The following is a 26,431-nucleotide window of genomic DNA, read 5'->3' as shown; positions in this document are numbered from 1 at the left end:
ACAGTGCTTTGCACACAGTAAGTTCTCAAGAAATACGACTGAATGAATGAATGAAAGAATGAAGAGTTGGGAAGGTCTGATTTTGGGCAGCAGTCCTTGAGGAACATTCTGAGAACATAGGGTGGTTACAATCTTCTCCTCTTCCTGCTGAATATTTAATGAGAGGCCTGTAAGGGCTTTTTATTTTCAGATTTTCCCCTCAGGCCACAGACGGTAACCTGAGTTTCTAATACATAGCTTGTACAGAGTCACTTTGGAGCACTCAGCAGAGGAAATGGGCATTTCTCAGGACTGTTGGGAACAAGATGCTGGCTAGACAGTCTCTTATTCATTCATTCATTCATTCATTCATTCATTCAATAGTATTTATTGAGCGCTTACTATGTGCAGAGCACTGTACTAAGCGCTTGGGATGAACAGGTCGGCAACAGATAGAGACAGTCCCTGCCATTTGACGGGCTTACAGTCTAATCGGGGGAGACGGACAGACAAGAACAATGGCACTAAACAGCGTCAAGGGGAAGAACATCTCGTAAAAACAATGGCAACTAAATAGAATCAAGGCGATGTACAATTCATTAACAAAATAAATAGGGTAACGAAAATATATACAGTTGAGCGGACGAGTACAGTGCTGTGGGGATGGGAAGGGAGAGGTGGAGGAGCAGAGGGAAAAGGGGAAAATGAGGCTTTAGCTGCGGAGAGGTAAAGGGGGGATGGCAGAGGGAGTAGAGGGGGAAGAGGAGCTCAATCTGGGAAGGCCTCTTGGAGGAGGTGATTTTTAAGTAAGGTTTTGAAGAGGGAAAGAGAATCAGTTTGGCGGAGGTGAGGAGGGAGGGCGTTCCAGGACCGCGGGAGGACGTGACCCAGGGGTCGACGGCGGGATAGGCGAGACCGAGGGACGGTGAGGAGGTGGGCGGCAGAGGAGCGGAGCGTGCGGGGTGGGCGGTAGAAAGAGAGAAGGGAGGAGAGGTAGGAAGGGGCAAGGTGATGGAGAGCCTTGAAGCCTAGAGTGAGGAGTTTTTGTTTGGAGCGGAGGTCGATAGGCAACCACTGGAGTTGTTTAAGAAGGGGAGTGACATGCCCAGATCGTTTCTGCAGGAAGATGAGCCAGGCAGCGGAGTGAAGAATAGACCGGAGCGGGGCGAGAGAGGAGGAAGGGAGGTCAGAGAGAAGGCTGACACAGTAGTCTAGCCGGGATATAACGAGAGCCCGTAATAGTAAGGTAGCCGTTTGGGTGGAGAGGAAAGGGCGGATCTTGGCGATATTGTAGAGGTGAAACCGGCAGGTCTTGGTAATGGATAGGATGTGTGGGGTGAACAGGAGGGACGAGTCAAGGATGACACCGAGATTGCGGGCCTGCGGGACGGGAAGGATGGTCGTGCCATCCACGGTGATGGAGAAGTCTGGGAGCGGACCGGGCTTGGGAGGGAGGATGAGGAGCTCAGTCTTGCTCATGTTGAGTTTTAGGTGGTGGGCCGACATCCAGGTGGAGACGTCCCGGAGGCAGGAGGAGATGCGAGCCTGAAGGGAGGGGGAGAGGACAGGGGCGGAGATGTAGATCTGCGTGTCATCTGTGTAGAGATGGTAGTCAAAGCCGTGAGAGCGGATGAGTTCACCGAGGGAGTGAGTGTAAATGGAGAACAGAAGAGGGCCAAGAACTGACCCTTGAGGAACTCCAACAGTTAAAGGATGGGAGGGGGAGGAGGCTCCAGCGTAGGAGACCGAGAATGATCGGCCAGAGAGGTAAGAGGAGAACCGGGAGAGGACAGAGTCCGTGAAGCCAAGGTGAGATAAGGTATGGAGGAGGAGGGGATGGTCGACAGTGTCAAAGGCAGCAGAGAGGTCAAGGAGGATCAGAATGGAGTAGGAGCAGCTTGATCAATCCCATTTCCAGCAAATACTTGGATCTGCCCTGGCCTATCTGCACCTTGGCAGAGAGAAGCATCTCTTTGAAGAGAACCTTATCAACCCCTTAGGAGAAGGCCAAACAACAGTGTGAATAATAATAATAATTAAAATTATAGTTATGTATTTACTATGTGCTAACTACTGTACTAAGAAATGGGATAGATACAAGATAATCAGGTCAAGCACAGTCCCTGTCCCACATAAGGCTAATAATTGAAGAAAAGGAAACAGAAGTGATAATATACAGGTTGAAATGTCATCCATGCAAGTTAGAAATATCTGAAGAGTTTTCTTAGCCTTACATGAATCCTATTAGCCTTCTTTCATAAAAACAAAGTAGAAGCTTAAAATCTTCAAGAGCTTCATGATAATTTTGAAAGAATTTTATTTTAAAATAGCATAGCTTACTAATGATCCATGACTAGTGTTTATTCACCTAATACCTTCACAGTTATGTGTTTCAATAAAAGATCAGGATGATTTGACAATGGTGTCGTAAAAACGTCAATGTTTCTATGAAACACAGAACAAATGGAATTATTCACTATGTAATCTTGTGAAATGAATAGAGACAATTTTATTCTTTTGATAAGGTATAGCATATAAAACAACTGTGCAGAGTCCAAAGCCATTACACCGGTTCTAAATGCTTATAGTATGTGAGGTTCTAACCCTAAATTCCTTCCTGATGAGTTGGTCACAGCAATTAACTCATCTAGGAATCAAGTCCTGCTTCTGTCAAAGGAAAAATCATTTTTACTACACGTCTAATCCAGAGAAATGTCCACATTTAAAAATAAAAAGAGAATCAAAAGTAATCATCTGTAAGATGATTGGGGTACTTAGATGGGGGGGTGGTGGTGGAGGGTAAATAAAGTATTACCTAACCTGAACAAGATTGTTTTTTAATAAAAAAACACTTTATTGTGTCTGGTGCAATGTTATTTTTGGTGGATTAGGCCTGCTAGTATAATAAAGACAACCATCATTACTTCCCAGATTGCTCCCAAGCCAAGATGGCATTTTAACACTAGAGCTCCTGGAGCCGGAGGCTGACGTTTTCTCTCTGCCTTTCTATCCCCTTCTGAATGCAGTAGCTGTCCCTGTGTCCTCCACCCCGCAACCCCCAGTGCAGCTATGGGGAATGGTGGCAATTCTTCTAGGATTGCTAGAATGCATCACAATGTCAAACAAATTCCAAAACTCTCTATCTTCATTTTTTTCTTCCCTTATGAATCATTAAAGTAGCATGGTCATTTTACAAATATTTCATGGACTGGAGGCAATTTTGGTACAGCATAGATACCTTCTCTACTAGAGCACCCAGTGGGGAAGGAAGATAATCAATCAATCAATCGATGGTATTTATTGAGCACCTCCTTTGTGCCCAGCACTGTACTATGCATTTGAGAGAGTACAATACAACAGACTTGGTAAACAAGCTCCCTGATCACAAGGAGTTGATAATCTGTAGAACAGTGGGGGTAGGGGACAAATTGGGGGTGGGAGGGGTTCCAGATTGTCAATACCACACTTTGGAACCTGGATTCAGAACCTGTAGGAATGGATAGAAACGCTAGACCCAAGAAGGCTTGATAATCTAAAGATAGCTTCCCATCTCTGATCCAGAACTACTACCATGAACGGTGGCAGAAGCAGGCTGGGGCACAATATGACAATTTTGAGCCCTGTATGGCTTTAGGAAGCCTTTCTGGGTGTTTGGATCATTTTAGGTAGTGAGTACTCATGTGGATTACACCTTTTCCTGTTGTGTAGGTTTTGTAATATGATTTTTTTTCCTCTCTGTAGTTATTTACCCAATACCCCCTCCCCTCCCCATTTCAACTTTAGGCAAATTGAGGTCAGGGCTTGTCTTTTCAGTGCCTTTCACTGATTAGAGGTTAAAATCATCATTGGTGATGATGATGATAAATGAAGGCTAATTTTAAAAAGTATGAAATCAATCATTCAGGCACTTGGGGGGGGGGTCTCTAACTCTGGTTCTCTTCTCTCCTCGGAAGTCCTAAAGAGGGGGGGCAGAGTCAAGGACAAAGTGCAGAAGGGAAAGCAAATATGAGAACAGTATTCTATTTGTGCCTGTCCCTGGGTGTCTGTGTCTACCTCTTCTTGGCCTCTTCTCACCTCAAGGTCAACCTCTGTCTCAGCCTTAATGCGAGTCTGTGTGTCTCACTTGCTGAAGTCTCAAGTCAAACCTTCCCTGTTCTATTATCAAACGATGAGTCAAAAAAAGGACTGAATGACACACACCCACACAAAAGAAAAGGTGGGGGAAGGGGTAACCAACAAGGAGGCCTTCAGAATATGAGAAAAGAGACAGACATACACATAGGTGGGAAAAGGTGGAAAAGGATAAATTCACTTTCTACTCAGTTGCTCATGCTTTGGGTTGGTTGTCAAATATGGGACTGACTGGTTTTCGAGTAATGTAGTGTATTGATTTTCGAGTAGTAACATTGCAGGTTCTCATGACTAATAATAAACTGGTGGAAAATTATCTTACTGCCACTGAAGCTATGGATGGGGACTGTGGGAGTTGAAGCTGATTGATCACATAGTCCTTCTGTCTTCACTGTCACTGACTGAAGAAGTTCAGTCTCCGTCTCAATATAGGAGCAGCCTGGTTGTGGTTTATAAACATCTAAGAGTAATAGGTAAGCAAATATTTAGAAAGTAATTGCTTACGTGGGTTGGCAGGTATAGATCGTAAACAGTCCCAGAGTCCACATCAATTGCATGGAATCCCACTACTGAGCCATAGATGACCTTTAACCGCTGTCCATTTTCAACTGTCAGGTCAACTGACAATGGTTTCTGATGAAGAGATATAAATGCCTGAAAATATAAAATCATAAGCTGTGAAAGGCTGTCATGGTACAATGAGCAAAGGATAATACAATCTGCCCTAATTTTCAATGGATGTATAAAAAAACCTTAATTCTCTGTACACACACGATTTAAACAAATTTGAAATAATACAGCCTCAACAGAGAAATTAGAGTGTATAAGACACGTGAGTTCTGACCCTAGGATTTGTAGAAAAAGAGGAAAAACTAATACCTAGTGATGGTTGACACTCTTTTGCCTTTTTCAATCCAGTTTATCTAAGTTACAGTCATTTAAAGATTAGAATGCATAAATCCTTTGGAATCAATGAAGTAATCAATCAATAGTTTGGATTAAGCTCTTACAGTGTGCAGAGCACTGTATTTAGGAGTTGCATTTATTAAATGTTTTTAACATTTACAAAAGAATCAATATATATGATCGGTAACTTATATGACTATAAGCTAGAATACATTTGGGATAGGTCATCATGAAATTTTGTATTTCTCTCAATGTAGATGGATGTTACTATTAGAAAAGAGAGAAAGGAAGAAAGAGAAAGAATAAAAGATAGACGCAATGGTGGGTTTGTTCCCCAACAGGCCTATACATCCTGACTTAAAGCAGTATTTTTTTTAATCAAGAGTGTGGGAAAGGAAGAGAAGGATAGGGTGACTTTTTTAAGAAAAAAAAAAGAAAACCTTTAAATAATCCAATTCCTACTTTTTTTTTTAATTGCAACTTGTGACTGCTGAAACAAAGTAAACAGTACAGCAGTGTTCCTTATATAACCACAGTGGCCCACAAGTTAGCTTGCTTCAGGACTGGTGGGGTCATGAGGGTGAAACAGATCACTGTTTTTTTGTTTTGTTTTTTTTTTTTTACATATTGAGAGACAGAAGAAAAAGATTAAGAGGAGTTCAATATAAAAAATTAACCTAAGGGAAAAGCAATAGAGAAGGATGGATTATTGTCATCACTTTCCTAATAACATCATCAATTACTTTGCTGAGAGGAAGGTGAAATGCTGTGCTATGTAAATTCCAAATAAGTTCACAAAGTGATAAATATTTCAATAATTAACAATTTTATAATGAAAATGCTATCATTAATAAATTAAACAACAGAAATAAGCTAAGTACTTAGCAGCAAAATGATAACTCTGCTCCAGGATATAATTTAAAAATACCACATTCTTATTCTAAGTTAAATTTCATATTAAATTTCCACAAAAATGGGTAAAGGATAAATTTCAAACAAATATTATGGGTCACTCACCTTAAAGGCCATAAATTTGTGATAGGGTTTTGGAGCCCATGCGTAGACCTCAACTGAGTTTTTCAAAGCAATAACAAGAAATTTAATCCTCTCGTATTTAACTGTAGTGGAAAAACAGTGAAATAAAAAATAGATTAATTTACCAGGAATGCTTAAGTAATTTTAAACTGCAAGACAAAATTCATAGCCGCATTATAAAAATAAGATATTTTTCCCTAGTAAAACTACTTGGATACAATTTGAGCTTCATAAAGGAAAAGAAACAAAGGACTGCTTAAATTTACTGGGTTTTGGGACTACTTCTCCAGTTTTTGTTTTTTTAAAAACACTGCTGTGGTAATAAATACTACCCATAAATACTAGGCCACAAGAAGCAGCTTGGCCTACATGGATCCCAAAGTCAGAAAGACCTGGGTTCTAATCCCGGCTCTGCCATTTTTCTGCTGTGTGACCTTGGGCAAATTACTTAACTTTTCTATGCCTCAGTTACCTCCTCTGTAAAATGGTGATTAAGACTGTGAGCCAGTGTAGGTCATGGACTGTGTCGAACCTGATTAGCCTGTATCTCCCCCAGCACATAGTACAGTGCCTGGCACATAATAAGCATTTAACAAATATAATAAAAAATACATTCTAATAACACCTATCCCCGTATGGGGTAAGATTTTGTTGGAAGGATTAAAAAAAGACAGATTTTCCAAGGTGTTCCATTTGGGGAAATATACCAGTTCAAGACTCACAACTATTTCCAACTTTGGAAGCGCCACTCATTGGATACAGGATCCTTTGCAGCTGTAAAGGTGTCGAGTCACTATTATTGTCATTACAGTATTTGTGAAGCCCTTAATATGGTTCAAGCACTGTTCTAAAGCACTGGGACAGATCCAAGTAAATCAGGTTGGATACAGTCCCTGTCCAACATGGGATTTATAATCTAAGTAGAAGCGAGAACAGGTATTGAATTCCCATTTCACAGTTGAGGAAATTGAGGTTCAGAGATGTTAAGTAACTTGCCCAGGGTCACACAGCAAGCAACTGGCAGAGCTGGAATTAGGACCCATGTCCTCCCAGGCCCATGCTCTTTCTACTAGGCCAAACTTCTTCTCATACTGAGGTATCAGTACTGAAAAATCGAATCAAACTATATTAGATTACAATCTATCAGAGCCAAACAGTTTTTTTCACTAAATCTGAAATCATTCATAATCTTACTGGAATATTGTGTACAGTTATTGTCAAAGAATTTTAAGGGGAATTTGTCAGAGCCAAACGTAGTTCTTTTCACTAAATCTGAAATTAGTCATAATCTTACTAGAATACTGTGTACAATTATTGTTGAAGAATTTAAAAGGGAATGTGTCAGAGCCAAACACAGTTCTTTTCACTAAATCTGAAATCAGTCATAATCTTACTAGAATACTGTGCACAGTTATTGCCAAAGAATTTAAAGGGGAATGTGGAAAAACTGGAGTGGGACCAGAGATTAATAGAAAGTGATGGAAAAAAAGGTTAAAGGAATCAGCAATATTTGGCCTAGAAAATGACAGTGTGATTGAGGGAACAGAGGTGGGAGAAAACTTGATTCTGCATGACAAATATCATTAGGCTATCTTGCCTATCCTTGTATAAAATCAATATACTCCTTCTTTAAATTGAGACAAATATGGTTTAGTGACATTTTCCTCATTCATCGGAGAATAGATTTGTGGTGGCGACTGGTGTTTAGGGGAAACATTAACTTTGGTAGTGCTTGAACTTTAGTTTTCATGTTAATAGCTCGTTATTAAGTAGGAAAGGAGGTCCATTAACTCAGGAATGAATATTTTGAAATCAATTTCTCCCAACTTACAAAATACACATCTGTCTCATAAATGTTCTTTAAACCATTTACCGTCAACTTTCGATTCTCTATGCTAATTAGACCTAGGAAATGTAATTTATATTCCTAGATAAAACAACTTCATATTAGCCACTACTTTCAACCACCCCCACACACCTTTTTTCTACGCAACTAACAAAGCTGATTGATTGGTTTTCTTTGCTCTTTCTGCTGTCTCATATTATGATGGAGGTGATAACTAGCTGTGAAAAGTTCAAAAACACAGGAAGCAGGAGGGAAAAATTAGCCATGTAAATGACTGACTAACCGGCAAACTAATTAATTGAAAGTTACATTTATATACTGCACATTAAGAAGAATGAGAAAATCCATAAGCTCTCAACTACGTAGAAGGGAGTAAAATAGAACGATTCAAGGATTTCCCACCCAAGTTTTATAGAAAAAGAGGGCATGGCACAAACAATTTTTCTTTTTCTAATGGTACAGCCAGGACAGCAGAATTAGGCAAGAGAAGGGGGATGCGGAAAGCCTGGAAGGATCAAGATAAAGTCTACTAGTGAGAGATATGGTAGAAGACTAGTTTTGATTGATATGGATTCAGGGTCTATTAGTTTATCACTGCCTCTAAAAAACACAATGATACAGAAATCCTTTGAAGTCAGTCTCTCCAAATCAGCTGCCTGCCCAGAAAAGTCACTCTGTAGGAATTTGATAGCAGAATTCCTGGCACTCAGTTATCAATGTCAAGCACTAAATAGGGTTTTGTGAATCCTGGAGAGCTACCAAGATAGACTCTTCTCTGCTTCAAAATCCTTACTAGGGATTTTCCCAACCTATATTAAATCTCAGTTGAGGAGTGTTGAATTGGAGGGGAATGGGATGTATTTCCACTAACACGGCTGTCATCAACAGTTCACTAAATTACTTTCAATTTTGAATGCAGCCGTGCCTCTTGAAAAGCATACAGTCAAATAACACCAGCAGCAGTGATGGGGGTAAGAGAGTCTTCTGAGAACAATGTTTCGCATATGTCAGGGCTTGCAAACATGCAGACTCCAACTGACATAATACATCAACAGCTACATGGCAGTAAAGTAAAAACAGTCATGATTCTAACCGACAATTTAGCTAACTGACAATTAGACTGGCAGTGTGTGCCTTGGAAGGCATCAAGTTTTTCCACTACACTAAGTACTCTCTGGTACATATAATCCAATCACCTGTGCGGTCCCTTAATTAAAACTGCTCCTGGCAAGGACTACAATAAAAGACAGAAATGTTTGAGTCCAAATGAACATAAAAATACCAGCTAGGATGCCAGAGGAGGCTCCAGGCAGTTGATGGCTCTTGGCAGATACTGGTGCCGGAAGAACCCTCAGTCCTCATCCTGGAAACAGAGCTGAGCCTGGACGTGGGGCTGTGTCCAAACTCTGGCTGGAAACGTGGTGGCGGGGTGGGGGAGAAACAGGTGGTTAAGTCAGAGCTACCTGTTGCTGCAGCAGATCTGCTCCTTCAACTGTTCCCCAGCTCTGGAAGGGGTTCAAAAGGTAATAAATAAGTAGTTCCAGGGCCCAGACTGGTCAGTTTTTCCCTGACAGACAGACCCTGGTGCCTGTTTTGTCTACCACTGAAGTCAGTTCTGTAAGAAATCTGCTATTTTCTTTACTTTTCTCTAGACCGTTAGCTTTGCTCTACCATGGGCAGGGAATGTGTCTGTTGTACTGTTATATTGTACTCTCTTAAGTACACTGTTCTGCATATAGTAAGCACTCAACAAATACAACCGATTGATTGACTCCTGATTACTCCAATAATTTCCCTGCTCCTTTCTGCAATAATAAATCAAAATATGGAATACATGAAATATCAGCTGGGACATCAGTAGAGGTTAGAAACATTTGTCAGTTCCAGGCAGAGCCCATTTTTGAGTAGGAGCATTAGGGTATATTTTAATGGAAAAGTAGTGATGCACTTTTATATAAATGGTGAGAAAATAATTCTAGGATCAACTGGAAAAGTTTTTACAAAGGCTAACTTGGAAAAATATGGCCCGAGGAGACTTGGGAAAATGATTTAAATTCCATGACCTGTAGCATGAAATATGGTGAAATATGATAAAAAAAGTCTAAGACTGAATACTTATAGACAAAAATCAAACACCACAAATACAGACTGGAGAAAGACTGACAGGGGTAGTTGCTGACCATAAACTAAACAGTTATCAACAATGGTGGTTTCACTAACTGAAAAGGCACATCAGATAGATTATGGCATGTCAAAGTTCAAAATAATCCTTTTCACTAAATCCTAAATAAGCCATATTCCTATCAGTATATTTTGTCTAGTTATTATCAAACCACTTATAAGTGAATGTGGAGAAATTGGAGCGGGCACAGAGATTGATCAGTCAATCAATCTATTGTAGCAGCATGGCTTAATGGTAAGAGCACGGGCGGCTTGGAAGTCAGAGGTCGTGGGTTCTAATCCCGACTCTGCCGCTTGTCTGCTGTGTGACCTGAGCCAAGTCACTTCACTTCTTTGTGCCTCAGTTACCTTATCTGTAAAATGGGGATTGAGACTGTGAGCCCCATGTGGGACAGCCTGATTACCCAGTGCTAAAAACAGTGCTTGGCACATAGTAAGCACTTAACAAATGCCATCATTATTATTTTTATTGGGTGCTTACTACGTACAGAGTACTGCACTCTGCTCTTGGGAGAATAGAATTTAAGAGAATTGGTAGATACATTCCCTGACCACAACAAGCTTACGGTCTAGAGGGGGAGACAGACATTAATACAAATTACTGATATGTACATAAGTGCTGTAGGACTGAGGGAGGGTTGAATAAAGGGTGCAGATCTAAGTGAAGGGGCGATAGTCAAGCGCTTAGTACAGTGCCCTGCACACAGTAAGTGTTCAATAAACACTACTGAATGACACAGAAGGGAGTGGGAAAAGAGGAAACGTGGGCTTAGTCACTGAAGGACTCTTTGGGGAGATGTGCTTTTAATACGGTTTTGAAGGTGGGGAGAGTAATCATCTGTCAGATATGAAGAGGGAGGCTGTTTCAGGCCAGAGCAGGATGTGGGTGACAGGTCAGCAGTGAGATAGACGAGATTGAGATTCAGTGACTAGACTGGAAAGAGAAGAGTGAAGTGTGTGGGCTGGGTTGCAGGAGGAAAACAACGAGGTAAGATATGAAGATAAGATAGAAAATGATGGAAAAATGAAGTAAAAGGAATTAGTATTTATTTAGCCTAGAAAATAGAAGACTAAGGTGGAACTAATAAGAATGTTCAAATATACAAAAAATTTAAGAGAGATGCCGCCAGTTCTGTTCCAAGTTCACAGAGGAAATAGATTTAAACCACAGATATAAGAACTTCCTGACTCTCAGAAACTGACAGGTACGGGCTACCAAGGGAGGATGTGAAGCTTTCACCCATGGCAGTCTATGAAAAAAGAATGCAAGGTTAGTAGATTATTCTCCTGACTTGAAGCAGAAGACTCTTGACACTCCCTTCTTACTCTATGACAGAAGGGATTTTTGGCTGTAGGGACAAGTCAATCAATCAGAGTATTTATCGAGCATATACTGGAGGGGATTAAAAAGGGATTGGTTATGCAGGTATTGTGATTAAGGGAATTTGAGAGGCAAAGATAAACAAGAGGTGTATAGCAATTTTATTTTAGTTTAGCCAATTGACTAAACAGACATAGTACCCAAGAGACCGAAAGATCCCACTTACCATTGGGTTTTAATTTCTTTATCTCTCAACTTCTGTATTCAGAATTACTTTGCAAGTTACCATTCCAAGATGTATAGAATGTAAAATTACCAGGAAGAAGGACAAGGTAAAATGAAACTCACCAACTTTGTAGTGCACACAACCTTCTAAATCTCCCACTGAGACCCAGCCTTGCCGTTTTTCCACCTCAGGATCATTATGTAAAATCTTGTTTCGCAGCCAAGATAAATAATACACCCTCAATTTATTCTTCTTGCCTGATATTCAATGGAAAAACAAAGCATTTTGGTTCATCTTAACTCCTTTCCCAAAATGGGACCAAACCTACTGCTTAAGATAAAAGTCCATCCATTTGGCCATCTCAGGTATTTCTGATGAGATGTTTTAATGTTCTGCTCTAATATCTCCATTCAGCACAATTCTCTCCTCCAAATCCAGGGTAAGGGCTTGCTTGACCTTCACCCCTGAATTTTTCTCATCAAGCAGGCCCGTGCTTGACTCTAGCATCAGTTACCAGCATCTACCTCATTGCCCTCTGGGGGGAATTTGTGCTTCTTTAAATTATTACTCCACTCTTCGAGTAAGCCCACATTTTGAGCTCAGTGGCTTAAAGGACCATGCTGTAGTTATATGGCTCTTACATTGCCCCTCATAAAGGATGAGGAATGTACTTCTTCCTCCCCAACCTCTGCTTATAAACATCCCTGCCCCACATATAGTAGCCCTCCCCGCTTTTACCAGATGAATGTCAGACTTGATGTCTCCCCTGAAGTTCATATACCAGAAATCTGAGCAGTTTTATTCATCTGCCTTTTTTCTCCATTTTGACATGGTATCTTTTTCTAAATCTTTCTTTTTACTCTAAGAAAAAACTGCTCAAGCTTCAGGACATTTCTTGATGATTTCTGTACCTGGCCTTGAAGCCTTCCTTGTGGGACAATTCTTTAATGAATGACCCACTTGAGTGTGCTTGCAAATTCATATGTGTAAAGGCACTGTCACGCCATTATTATTTCCCTATTGGCATCAATCAAAGGTTTGTGTTTTCAGTACTCAGAATGTCATTTTGAATATCATTCAGGGGAAATGGCAAAGAAAATTCAAAAGAAACCCAAGTCTAAAAAGCATGAAAGTTGAAAGACTGTGTGGAAGCCATGCATTTTCTGCCACAGTGGTAGTTCAGTGTTTGGGCACATATCACAGAAACTGAAGTATTACTGGACTGGAAATCTATGACAAATACTATATTCCACACTAATATTTTAAGATGCAAGAATTCACTTGAACACAGTTGGCTAAACTGCTGCTCGCGAGTCACATGAGGCTCTTTCTCACTTGCTGTGCAGTTCATGCATATCTGCTCTCTAATTCATTCTGCACGCCCACGTGCTGCTGCTCCAATGCCAAAGGCAGCATCCCACACCATGTGGGCCCAGGCTGGGAAGGGGTATGACTCCAGGCCGACTCCGCCTTCTACGGCTCGCTAACCCCAACCCGAGAACGCCTGTTCTCCCCTATTCACCACTACCCTTCTGGTTGAGGGAATTTTTCTTTGATCTGTTGCTCCCGGCCATTTTATGTTTTCTGTTTGGGGCCTTTCTGTTCATGAGTCTTGCCCACTCCTACACTAAGGCTGAAGTCATTCCTGATAAAATCCCCATTTTCTATACCCCATTTAAAATGATTAAAATTGCCATTTTAGATCTCAAATGTACAGTGAAATATCCCAGATGTACCAAATGTTCATCATAATGAAATCATAATGAATTGGAATCATAATGAAATCATAATGAAATCATAATGAAAAACAGATGTAAAGACTATTTTCATCGTGTCAACACTCTCATACTGTCCTACATTTGAAAGCATTCAACCTAGTTTACAACCTAATTATTTGACATAATTATCTCCCAGAGTGGGTTGGGGCTTTTAAATCTAGAACAAACCTGAAATGGTAATCAGCACATTGAGTCCTTCCAGAACATCCATTTGTTGGAAACGTCTTCTGCTTATTAAGGAGTACACCCTTCCTTGACCACTTCTGTCCAGTAGCCACAAGCCATTCTCTGTTCCCACCAGCAAATTCACACCTATTAATATAAGAAAACGTTACTAAAACTCTTAAATTGCTTTAGAGAATTGTCATTGCTTTGGGTCTTTTAGTGTTATCTGCTTATTTTACCATTAGGCTTTGTCAAAGCAAATACTTGAAGAATGACACTTCCTATTTGGGGCTCATATCTGTTTTCAGTAAATGTAGAAAATATTTTCACACTTCTAATTACAATAAATGGGATAAGTAAATGGTTGAAGGCAGTTTACTAAAACTATCAGTTTACTTCATGTTAATGGTTAAGCTGCTTAGTGTTCCTTGAAAATGGAGCCCATTACCATATCTTCAATATCCTCCCAGATATCCAAACTTCACTGGATCTTTCAAAACCAGTATTTAAAGATAAATTGATCAAATTAAAATAGAAAATGAAATAAGCTGTACACTCTAAGCAACAATCCTCTTCAATCTGTATTCTAACCATTTCTGATCATTCAACCAATGAAACAGTAAGAGAGCATCAGAAGTCCCTAATAGCACAACTGCAAGAGAGAGAAAATGCCATTACTGTAACTTTGTTTTGAAAAGGACAGTACAGTGTTAAAAAAATTGACTTCCAAAGGCAATGTGGTTAGCAGGCACTAACTGCATCCAAGGATGTGAAAGCCTTATAAATTAATTGTCTCTGGAATAAAAAATTCACTGGCTGGGAAGAGCTAAAGGATTTTTTTAATGAAATAAACTTTGCGCTCTTGAAATCTGACACTTTATGCTGGTGGAGGTCTGAGGATAACCTGGTTTTCCTTGCCTCAGCACATGCACAATTACAGTTTTTGCTGCACTGTTCTGGTTTTAATTTAAAACCTTGAACCCACCTCAATCACACATTAAACAAATCCTGTTAAGTTACAAGCTGGAAAGCTTACTTTGGGTATTTCCACTCCTTTCATTCATTTATTCTGTTTCATTTATGACTAAAACTAATTTAAGGTAAGATATTGATTCAGCAGTACTGAAGTTGGGCATCAATCTTTCACTGAGACAGAAACTTGTAGGAGGGTCTCAAAGTTAAAGAATTGTAGACTCCACAGATCTGTTTTAGACTATTCAAATTCAGGATTCATGAAGACATCTTTCATGGAAGATCTCAAATGTGAGTGGGCTCACTATGTGTTTGTACAAAAGTTGTATAGTTGTCCTTTGACAATTAATTTTCCTATAGGTGCAGGAGTGAAAGGGCTGAAGTGCGTCCAACAGTTTCTGCCACACGCTTACACAAAGACCATCTGTTTCCGGGTATGTTTTGATATTTGTTGACATTGTCTCATGCTGTTTACTGCTTTATCTCAAAGCTTTTGCTCAAAAAGTGCTACTCCTTTCTTGTTTAAGTACACTGAGTTGTCTTCTGCCACAATCTTGTCCCATCATTTTGCTTCCATACTATAATGTCTGAAGTTACATTCTAAAGAGTTTTCCTTCTGCCCATCTGATTATGGTCACTCTTTTTCAGCTCACAGAAGAGCAGCTTCTTGAGTATCCTGATGTCATCGATTCTATGTGCACAACATAACCAAGCAAAACTGGATTTAAGTGACCATAGCGTTGATGCTACGAGATTGACTTTATTCCAGGCCCTTTATGTTTACTTTGTTGGGTTGCCATTTAATTTTTAATATGGCACTAAGACGACACTTATGGATAAACTCAAGAAGTTGGATGTGAAATCTTAAGCACGTTCAGGTCCCACTGCTGGGTCTCTGTAGACTACCTTTTGAATCTCAATGCCAAGTTTGTTTCCAAACTCTGTCTGGTCTTCTTGATTTGGTTTTGTACTTGTCTAATAGTGCCCCACTGAATAGAGTCCTGCCTCAAAAGCAGAATTCTGGGTCAGCACTCGGGTGTCTGTTGTCTGTGAAGATCTTTTGATATTTGAAAGGTTTTCCTAGTTTAGGGTTACTCCTTTTTTTTTCAACTCAAAACCAGTTTGAAGTCCTGGGCCGGGTCTGCAGAGCCATAATTTATTTATAGCAATGTCTGTCTTCCCCTCTGTAAAGTTTCTGTGGGTGGGAAACGTTTCTACCAATTCTGTTGTATCTCCCAAGCAATTAGTTCAGTGCTCTGCACACAGATGCTCAACAAATATCACTGATGGACTGAATGATGATTTGCATAGTGGTTTCCAAGTCTTTCTGTGGTTGCCTCAAAGGAACAGTCATTGCACCTAACAACTGACCTGGAAGAGTTTCCCAGAGGATCGGATAGGCTGTAAGTTTGTTGTTGGAAGGTAACATGTCTACCATCTCGGTTACATTGTACTCTCCCAAGTGCTTAGTACAGTGCTCTGGACAGAGTAAGCGCTCAATAAATACAATCAATTGAATGATATTTTAACATCTGCATCCAGGTTCCTGTTTGCATCTCCTAGAGCTGTGATTTCATATACAACTGAATAGGATGGGACTTAAGAAGCCTGCTTATCAGGGATGCAGAAAGACTCCTTCGTCCATTCTGATGCAGAAAGACATTCTCAGCAGTGGCCACAAAGTAATGACAGAATCTTAATGAACTTTGCAGGCCAATAATAGTGCCATGTCAAGAATTAAAATGACAATTATTAAGCACTTACTATGAGCTAAGCACTGAGATAGAAATAAGATTTTCAGATTAGCTACAGCACAGTGCTGCTGGGCTCACAATTGATCTTATCTCCATTTTACAGATGAGGAAACTGGACCCAGGAAGGTTAAGACACCTTTCCTAAGTTTCCCCTTTCCTCTTCCCCCACTTCCTTTTCTGTTGCCCTGACTTGCTCCCTCTGTTCTTCCCCGTCCTAGCCCCAAAGAACTTATGTAAATATCTGCAATTTTTCAAAATATTAATGTCCTTCTCCCCGCTCTAGACTGTAAGCTCGCTGTGGGCAGGGAATGTGTCTATTTTTATACTCTCCCAAGTGCTTAGCTCTGCACACGTAAGCACTCAATATACATGACTGAATGAATGAATGCAAGTGACTTGCCCACACAGTAGGCTTCACTAGACCACAATGCTTCCCCAAGGTATTTGTAATATCAAGGTATTTAGGTATGTATAACCAGCAAATTTTACCCTCACACAAGTAAATATACTCCTACAAATTTTTCAGTGCTCTTGGCTCAGCTTAGCTTTACACCATGAGCCTCATTTCATAGTCAGTCTCTATACTTGACTTTCTACTTTCTCAAGCTTGGGCATGCAAAATGTTCAGGTGCATCAAAGAGATAAGCATTCAGTAACGAGGGCTATTTGTCCACAAAACATACCCCACAAAGCAGCACAGAGAATTTCAGAATTAAACTTCTTCTTGTACTTCCGAATTTCTGGACTGTCACTTTGGGGTCTGATATTGGTGGGATTGACGTTGACAACTGAGCCCTTCCTGGCATTCTCCCTTCTTGGTGGATCAGATTTCACTTCACATGCTGTAAAAAGTGAAGAGGAAAAGGAGAAGGAAATTATTACTCTTTGTCTTCTACATTTTGAAAGAGGTCCAGAAAAGTTTCACATTTTAGTATTTTGGAAATCATTTTTATAGATTTAAAGAACAAATGTTGGTATCGTTTCTGCTCTGATTTTCTCTATCTTTATCCTGATGAGGCGTTCTTCATTTTAAAACATGATACTACTGATGTAGAGACCCTTTGCGTGTAAGTAAGACTGAAAAGACCAGTGTGACCTGCTTAATACTAGATTAATGGTTTACTCTTTCATTCATTCAATTGTATTTATTGAGAGTTACTGTGTGCAAAGCACTGTACTAAGCACTTGGAAAGTACAATTTCACAACAAATAGAGACAATTCCTACCCAACAATGGGCAGAGATGGTCTCTGGTTTCCAGTCTGCCTCTTAGCTTTGCTCAAGGCTTCTTACTGCTCTTGATTACGGCGTGTCAGACTGATCCGGTTGCTGCAGTGCTCTCCCAGTAGTCCAGTGCTACTTCACAGTGTTTGAGACTGGGCTTCATTATGTCTTTAACTGACTCTCAATAAGCTTTAAGTTACTGGGACTTGGGTAGTATTGGCATTTTTAGTGCCCCTCACTGATGGCAACACAATGCAGGGTGTGCTCTCTGCCTGGAAGATTACAATATGCCCATTTATACAAATCGTCAGAGGTTCTCAGTAGCAAGCATTGCCAGATCCATCTGAACTGATCTGTTTCTTGAAAATTAAAATATTTCAATTCCTCAAATTATGCCTAATAGCCTAAAACATTTATTCACGATTTTTAGGTCAGAATAAGCATACTCACGGGAGCTACTGGTGGGACCCACTGGACTAGATGGAGGTGAGATCTGCAAAAGTCTTGGATCGATGAATGAGGTGAATGATGAAGTGGATGATGAACTGTTTTTTGATGGCGTATTTCCGGCACTTGATGCCTATAATGAAAAGGAAGATTTATTTTTAAAGGTAGGAGTAGACTTCTGAAGAAAGGTCGGGGCCAAGCTAATGGCTCCACAGCTTTAAAGCTGTAAACTTGAGGGGGTTCATACTTATTAGCACCTGGTTCTCAAATATTCTCAAAGCTTTTTTCAGTGGGCAGGAGCTTGACAGTTTAAATTTCCAGTGAGAATGTATGCATTCTACTGCATTCATACACTTACATGAGGTGTTCATGGAAACTTAACAAGTGTGGATTGTCAAATTAACAACAGGTAAATTCCAAACATAAATTCAACAGGTTGAAATGGGTATCCCTGAATTCTTGAATTCTACTGTGATCAAGGAAAAAACACTGTAAAACCTACAAAATTGCCCAAAATGTATAAAGGATTTCTTATTCTGTGGAGAGCTGCAAAACTAAATTGAGATACCAGTTTGTAATCTTTCAAAACTTTGCCTTAGTTTAATGTAAATAAACTATCTAGGTGTATACATAGACAAACACACACAAACACACACACACTTCCCTATTTATGATGCTTTCACAAACAGAGAAATTCACTGCATAGATGAGTACAATGGGTAGGGTATAATACCAAGCCTCTTTTTAACTAGATTGTGAAAATCTGATTCATTTCAGAAATAACTTGTTTATCTTTAGATTTGGAAACATCAAGAAGGGTGGGAGAGATAATTCCCTTTTAAAACCCTTCTGCATGAACTGACTGAAGAATCATGGCACCATCAGCAAAGCCAAGGCCACAGAGCAAGGGCAGATGATTTATTTGTAGTTCTGTCCTTCCTTTGCTGAAATTGCTATTGAAAAAAAAATAACCCTTGAGAACATCTAGGGGAACTCTATGGCTAGCTCTGAATTCATTTTTATGTTCCCCGTATAAGGAGCTGAGAGGTGACCTTGTGGGGAGAAGGGCATGTGACAATGGATAGGGAGAAGATAAGAAAGGATGAGTTAGATGGGGAAAGTACAAGTGGAGAGAGGTGGGGGAAATGTCTGGCTCTGGTAAGCAACTTTTAAAGCAGCAAAGCTTTCCTGGAGAAAAGAACTGGTTGAGTCGTTGGAGGGAAAAAAGTCACTTTTTCTAGTGTTACCACTGCAGGAGTGAAGTTAAGTACCAGGCTATACATCAAATTAACATAGATTAAAATGTACCTTATTATGCAAAAGTTTGTTTTGAGGTCCCTGACTATTTTGTGTATCTTTTGGCTGGTTCATTGTGGAGCCTGAGAGATGACTCTGCTGCAAGAGATCCGGCAAGAGGTAGTTCTGGTTGTTTAAATTCCAGAGTCCTTGGTGGCTGTTACAGCTTTGATTCCCTGCCATTTGTTCCTATGCATTAGAACAAATTCAAAAGTTAAAGTTCATAGCTGTCACTTGTTACTTGGAGCATAACATTCTGGAGAAGTGGCAGACTAGGAATTGCAGAAAATCATCTTGTGAGGGAAATGTGTTAATCATGAATGAAAAAAGTGAGAACAAATCCAAATACCATGAACTTGGGGTATGATTTCTACTGAGATTTTAAAGAATCTTTTTGGGTTAAATGGTTTCTTCTTGAGCTAGAATAAACTGTCTTTTGCAATAGTTATATTCATATTTTAGTTTAAAATCATCACAGTATAAAGTGTTGAGAATAGTCTTTTTAGACGTATCTATAACTTGAGACAACCATAGAAAGCATTACAAGATGAAAAGTAGCAGACAATAGCCAAAAGATAGAGGGAAATGGGAATGCAAGCTTTAAGAAGAACAATTTTATAGGGAAACCTTGAGAGGCTCAGGGAGTCAGATTCAGTGCATCTAATCAGACAGAGTTAAGGAATTCTCATTAAAGGAAAATTTCGAGAAGAGACTGAAAAAGCTGCAGCTATAAGAAAAAAATTCAAGGGAGTGTGTAGCTGTGTACCAATGAAAAGGAGCACAACTAATCCAAACAAAAGAAAAGGACTGTACTTTCTAGAATGTACAAAGATGGCATCTAAGTAATGGAGAAGGAAAAGCCCAACGGGCATCTGCAAATTAGGAAACATTTTCTGATGCACATTTTGAATAGTAGAGGAGGCCAATTATGATTCTGGAGAAGAAAAATGATATGCTCTTTTTTTCCTCTTACTGGCGGACATGAAATGATGAGGGGGAAAAACTGAAGTGACAGTGATGTCTTCATAGATGAGTGTGGGGAAGCCAGGGGCTTGGCATTTTTTCAAGTTGTAAATATGGGTATATGGAAGTGGGTATATGTTGCTGATGAATCTACTTTCAGTGCTGCCTAGCGTCTCTGAATCATCTCTTTAAAAAGCAGGATGGGGGATGAACAGGGAGGGGGATGGTTGCTGACTAGGATGTGATTCTTTGCTTGGAACAGGCATATTCCGGCTTCAAGTGGAGAATAAGGGGGAAGGAATAGGGAGATTATTTTTATTCTCTGTAGGTCCTTAAGATGTGTTGCTGCACGTTCAAGCCCCTCATTTGGGTTGAATAGCTCTCAGTACTCTTCCCCACTGTGACCTGTCTCTTCCCAGTACTCTCCCTCATCTTTCCATTCCAAAGAATCACCTTATTTCTTGGCATTTTTTTAGTATCATTCTTTCACCTTTAATTCTGAACTTTGCCCTTTTCTCTCTTTGATTCAGGGTCATTTCTTGAGAATATGTGATAACAGTAAACCAGGACACACATTAGCAATAGCTTCTTCCAGAGATAATTTTCACTGGAGGGGCCAGATGTTCATTAATTTTTTTCATGTCCTAAAAGGGATCTTTAGGCAGCTGGTTAGTTGTAGGGGAGAGTGGACTTATTGCAACTATTTAAATATGCTTGAATTTTAATACAACATATTCTTCTGAAATGATCAAGTCATATAGTACAGTTTATACAATTCACATTCTACTATGTTATACAGAGTAACAGGAATTTGGAAGCAGGCCTCAAAAAGGACAGGAAGTTAAAGGCAGAGCATCATGATTAAAAACCACAGGAGAAAAACAATGGGCACAAATGAAATGTTCTTTCCATACATCTATAATTAAGATGAAATCTAATTCTGGTGTGGTCCGTGGCAAACAGCGATTTGCTTCTAAGTCATACCAGAGATGATTTTTATCAAATGTAATGCATTTAACCAATCAATCATTTAATGGTATTTATTAAGTGCCTACTGTATGCAGAGCATTGTACTACACGCTTGGGAGAGTATAATTCAACGAGTTGGTATATATGTTTCCTGCTCACAAGGAATTTACAGTCTAGATGGACGAGCTATGCAGTTTGCTGAAGACACATTCAGCCTATGTAAACACTGGACAATAGCTTTTAATTGATCAATGTGATACTTACTGAGTGCTTACTGTGTGCAGAGCATTGTACTAAGGGCTTGGGAGAGTATGACAAAACAGAGTTGGTAGATATGTTCCCTGCCCACAAAACTTTTCTCTTTAAGGACATCCATTAGCAGAAGCAAAAAGTATAGGAAATGACACAATTTCCTCTCCCAAATTTATATTACTTGTGATGTCTTCTCTAGAAGTTGAAAATACCCTGTCCTATCATCATTTGGGCCTCTACTGACTTTTAGTAGGACTTTAAGGTAGCAGAAAATGACTACTTTATTCCCTTTTATGTGAAACTTCCATCAGAGAGACATTCAAATTGCATGTGCAAAAGCTTAACATATGGTTAGTCTTTCCCAACTTTTGTCATTTGCAAAGACTGTGACCACAGACTGCAGGAGCTCCATCCAAATAAGTTCCATAGGGACTAAATAACTCCATAGATGTCCCTGCCTTCTCCCCGCTTAGGTCCCTTAGGTTGCAGGGATGTCTGATGCTGGCCAATTTAACAACACAAATACATACTTCTGAGTAAAAATGGTCAGCTTTATCCCTGAAAGCAAATAGGAGCCACCAAACATCAAATGGGTTAGGAATGCTTTTCCTAGCTGTAATTAAAAATGCCCCCAAATTAAAAGTAGATGTCTGAACTCTGTTTGGAAGAGACAGAAATGTTTATCACTTACAGATGTACATTTGCAACATGAGAGAATTAGTCCTTCTCCTTTACAAATAGCTGAGTTTACCTTCTGTTCATTTACGTTGTTTTGGGGTTTCAGTTCTATTCCATCGGTAACTCTTGTCCTTGAGAAATCTGCGTCTCCATTGCTGAGTGGTTGCCTGGCAACGAACCACAATTAGTGAAAAGACTAAACTGGCAGCAACACATCAGGAAATCAACTAAACAGTATTGGGACATTACTTATGTATGTTTGTGCTCCATCATCTTTTTCTCAATGAAAATACTTTAAAAATAGCCTATAGGTTCCTTAACGGAAACAGGTAAACCACATTTGGGGGAAATCTCATAAAACCTACAGTAAAGGAAGATTTCTCAATTCTTGTCCCCAATTCCTTTACAGAAAAATCCTCCTAAATTTAAGAGCTATTTACATATTTAGGCCAACCTTTGTATTATGTATAGATTAGGCATATGTTTAGGCATATGTTAGGAACAATCTAAATCAGGAGTGAAAACAAGTAATTTTTCTAAAGGCGAGCATGCTTCAAGTTTATTCATTTCAAAACTACGGTGGTGGGCGCCCACCCAGTAAGAAATGTCCATTCTATTGGCTAAGCACAATTAATATATCCTGTTCTCCATTCTTTGTAAGACAATTTGAGATAAGCTTATTTTGACATATGGTTTGGTATGCAGCATGCAAATAAATTGAACTTTTCTCTACAATTCACTGTGGAAGAACTCTGTTGGTCAACAACAACTACCTAGAGCTTTTACAGGAGGTAGGCAGGGAGGTAGCTGGGGGTGGGGGAAGTGGAGAGGGCTTACCAGATTTCAAAATACAGCTTTATGAAGCATCAGAGCTAAAAAGGCAGTAACTGGCTCTTTTCATGTGAGAAGAAGAGAGCAAAACAAAATATTGCAATTGTCTATTTCTGTGAAACAGGCAATGTGGAACATTTAACATGTGGTAATTCTAAAATAAAATTTATTTGATGGAGGAATTTCCTCAAGAATTGTTTAACTGGCAGAGAAAATCAAAAACACCTTTTATTAATAGGAAGAAAAATATTCAGATGTTCATTTAAATTTACTATTTACACAATGAAATCTCAATTGCATGCCAAATGTATAACTTGGAAAATTAAGTTTTTACATAGCCATTAGCTGAATTAACACACCACCTTTAGAGTGGTAATATATACAATTATTTTTTAAAATCTCTCTTCATCTAGACATGTGAAGACAATAAAATTCTCTTATGGGAATCAATGTATTTTTAAAGGTTTCAATATGGTATAATAGTGCTGTACTGACTCCATACTTTATGCTAGGCACACTTCTGGGATACCAGGCAACTGGATCAGGCACTGGGCAAGTCACCTGGAATTGCAGAATTCCTGTGTGATAGTATAAGGAGCAGGGTTAGGGGCAGGTCAGAAGAATGTTTTTCTTCGCTATGGCAAAGTGCAAGCAGGGCAATGTTCTTATAGGCATTGGGCAAAGGCCCAAATGATCTCTAAGGTAGTCCAATTCTGTTTAGAGTCTCTCCCCTTTACCTCCTGTGATTTGTACTTCATCAGACTCCTCAGGAAAATAAGAATGGGGATTAAAAAGGGAAGGACATGAGCAGGGAGCTCCCTATCTCCATAGCTCTGAGCTTGTTCTGGGCAGGAATGGGTCCGTTGTTGTTATATTGTACTCTCCCAAGTGCTTATAACAGTGCTTTGCACATAGTAAGCACTCAATAAACATGACTGAATGAATGAATGACCCTTCCCTGGTCTTGCTACAAGGAGAATTCCAGTACAAACTGGCTACTATCTCGAAGGAAGGAATACAAGGGGACAAAAGAAAACCACTGGAAGAAGGAAGGGAAGAAAAATTGTATCGGCACAAATATTACCCATTGGTTAAAGCACTGTTGGTCTACACATTTTTTTTTTTTTGCAGGGGGCTAGATGTAGTTTCTATGGCTATTGCTTTAGTTGGCATGAAGCCCATGAGTATTTTCTATGGCAAAATCTTTGGTAATTTTCATCAAATTCTTACACTGTACATTCATCATAACTAAGTTACCTCTTTATGTCTGGTACCCGGGGTATGAAAAAGTTAATGTACTTTTACTCATCAGTAAATTAATAACTGAGAAGTAGCTTTCACATCTAGCATCTCCCCCCTTCTACACTGTAAGCCCGGTGTGGGCAAGGATTGTCTCTATTGCTCAACTGTACTTTTCAGGTGCTTAGTAGAGTGCTCTGCACACAGTAAGTGCTCAATAAATACGACTGACTGACTTAATGAATGAATAGCAGCATCTGGACCGAAACATGTATAAAACTAAAACTAAATCATAAGACTTGGAGCAACAAGATAAGTTTCTGAATTATATGTAAACTTATCAGAATACTGTAACACGGTAGATTCTACAAATCACTAAATGTTTTGTATGATAGTTTGTGGGTAAATAATCCTCAGCTTAGATGGAGAAAATAAAATGCACTAATGATAGGCCAGTACCTTGTATACAGATTCACCAGGAATAAAACACTATATGTTTCTATTTCCTTTTAAGAAAAAAGGCACTTTGATTCTCAATTCTGTAACAGCTTCATTGAATCATATACATTTAAGGTGACAGTGACAAGTCTTTAGATTAGACATGGACACTACAAGCCTTATTTTGAATAAAAAGGAAAATATGGTATAAACTCTAATGCAGTGAATCTTGGAAGATAATGTGCAGCATGAAATGGCCTGAAACTTACACATTCTAAAAAAGACTATTCTAATGACTCCCTCCTGAACTTACAAGGGGAAAACTGGAAAAAGGAGAAGTAAAAGATATAGGCTAGAGTTAGCTGAGGAAAAAAAAAGTCACATTAGTTGATTCTGTAAAAAATTAGGGACTTGTCTTATTTTTGAATGCTCCTAAAAACAGGTTTAAAATCAGAAATCTAGACCATATGTAAACATGAAAATATTGCTTGTTTAGAAAAGTTAAAAACTGTGCATACTGCAAACAATTGGTGACATGCCAAAAGCATTAGACTGCCAAACGTTACAAATCTGTGCCTCTCTTACTGTACAAGGAAAGAAAAAAACATGTGAGCAATTAAGCCAGGATCATTTAAGTCACAGCACTTCTCAGAGTCTGAAAAGTACCTCCGTATATTCTGAAAATATTTGACCGAGTCAATTCACAGTGAATTTTGCTGTAACAAATCCAAACTTCTGTTCATGCATAATGAATTTTTTGTTTAAGTTTGAACGAGCACGTCATAACTGTTACTCTAAAATCTGTTCACATAAATTTAATCTGGGATGGCAATTCACTAAAAGTCATTTTCTTTAAGTCCTGTTTTAAGCTGCAAGTACCACTTTAGTATAATCACAGTAATATAAACAATATATATATATATATATATATACTATCAAATTAATAGTTTGCAAGTCCTGGTTGCCCAAGCTATGTCGCTGCAAAAGATTTTGAAAGTGAGCCAAAGATCTAACTAGCTTCCTGATATTAAGCCATGGGATAATATTAGAAATAAGGAAGGCTAACCTTTTGTGATTGTGATCATCATCATCGCTACTGCCAACTTCATCGCTGGAGGATGAATACTCAGAGGCTTTAAAAAATATGTTGGCACTGTCTTTTCCTTTGTCAGTGAAAGTTGGACCCTGTATGTGCAAAGAAGATTACTGCATCCTCTCAGGAAATGAACAGAAAGTAGCAGAGAAAACAACATAATTCTCTTATTTTTTCCCAAATACATTTTGAGCAAATATTTTTTAAGTGGAAATATTTGTAATTAACAGGAAAATTCACACATTTTCCTATCTAGGATTCAAAATGTATCTAGCCCATAGTGAATCAGGGATATCTGACAGAGTGAATTTTGCTTGTAACACCTGGATCAATCAGGGCAAAAATTCACTGAGTATGTCTCTTGGAACAGGCTATTGTTTAAAGGCTGGATTTCAAAAGCCATTTGACCACATAATTGAGGCCTGAAAATACACTTCATTTAAAGAAGATACATATGTTCATATCTTTACATTATGTTATAAATTAATTATTTATTCATATTAACATCTGTTTCCCCCTCTAGACTGTAAGCTTGTTATGGGTAGGGCACGTGTCTGCTAATTCTGTTGAATTGTACTCTCCTAAGCACTTTGGACTAGTGCTCTGCTCATGGTAAGCACTCATAAATACTATTGATTGATGGTTTGATACCTTTCAGGAAGAGAGTTCTAGAGATAAGAAGTGTTGTGGAAATGAGGACCAGTCTGG

The 26,431-nt window shown here is 39.2% G+C and overlaps 1 protein-coding gene across 5 annotated transcripts in view; it reads right to left on the bottom strand.

Annotated features, from left to right (window-relative positions):
* Window positions 1–26,431, bottom strand: part of NRK (Nik related kinase) — a 177,230-nt gene that overhangs the window by 18,975 nt on the left and 131,824 nt on the right. For 4 of the 5 annotated variants that reach the window (XM_039912355.1, XM_039912354.1, XM_029067556.2 and 1 more), the window contains 9 exons: window positions 25,697–25,815; window positions 22,196–22,289; window positions 19,273–19,449; window positions 17,968–18,097; window positions 16,978–17,136; window positions 13,572–13,715; window positions 11,748–11,882; window positions 6,034–6,134; window positions 4,615–4,764 (listed from right to left, as the gene is read on the bottom strand). In XM_039912355.1, the coding sequence (XP_039768289.1) occupies window positions 4,615–4,764; window positions 6,034–6,134; window positions 11,748–11,882; window positions 13,572–13,715; window positions 16,978–17,136; window positions 17,968–18,097; window positions 19,273–19,449; window positions 22,196–22,289; window positions 25,697–25,815 (1,209 nt within the window). The remainder of the gene's footprint in view (window positions 1–4,614; window positions 4,765–6,033; window positions 6,135–11,747; window positions 11,883–13,571; window positions 13,716–16,977; window positions 17,137–17,967; window positions 18,098–19,272; window positions 19,450–22,195; window positions 22,290–25,696; window positions 25,816–26,431) is intronic. The other variant, XM_029067559.2, reaches the window with a different exon arrangement.

Source organism: Ornithorhynchus anatinus, chromosome 6 (assembly GCF_004115215.2).
Source record: "Ornithorhynchus anatinus isolate Pmale09 chromosome 6, mOrnAna1.pri.v4, whole genome shotgun sequence".
Lineage (NCBI taxonomy): Eukaryota > Metazoa > Chordata > Mammalia > Monotremata > Ornithorhynchidae > Ornithorhynchus > Ornithorhynchus anatinus.
This window is presented reverse-complemented; position numbering and strand designations above follow the sequence as displayed.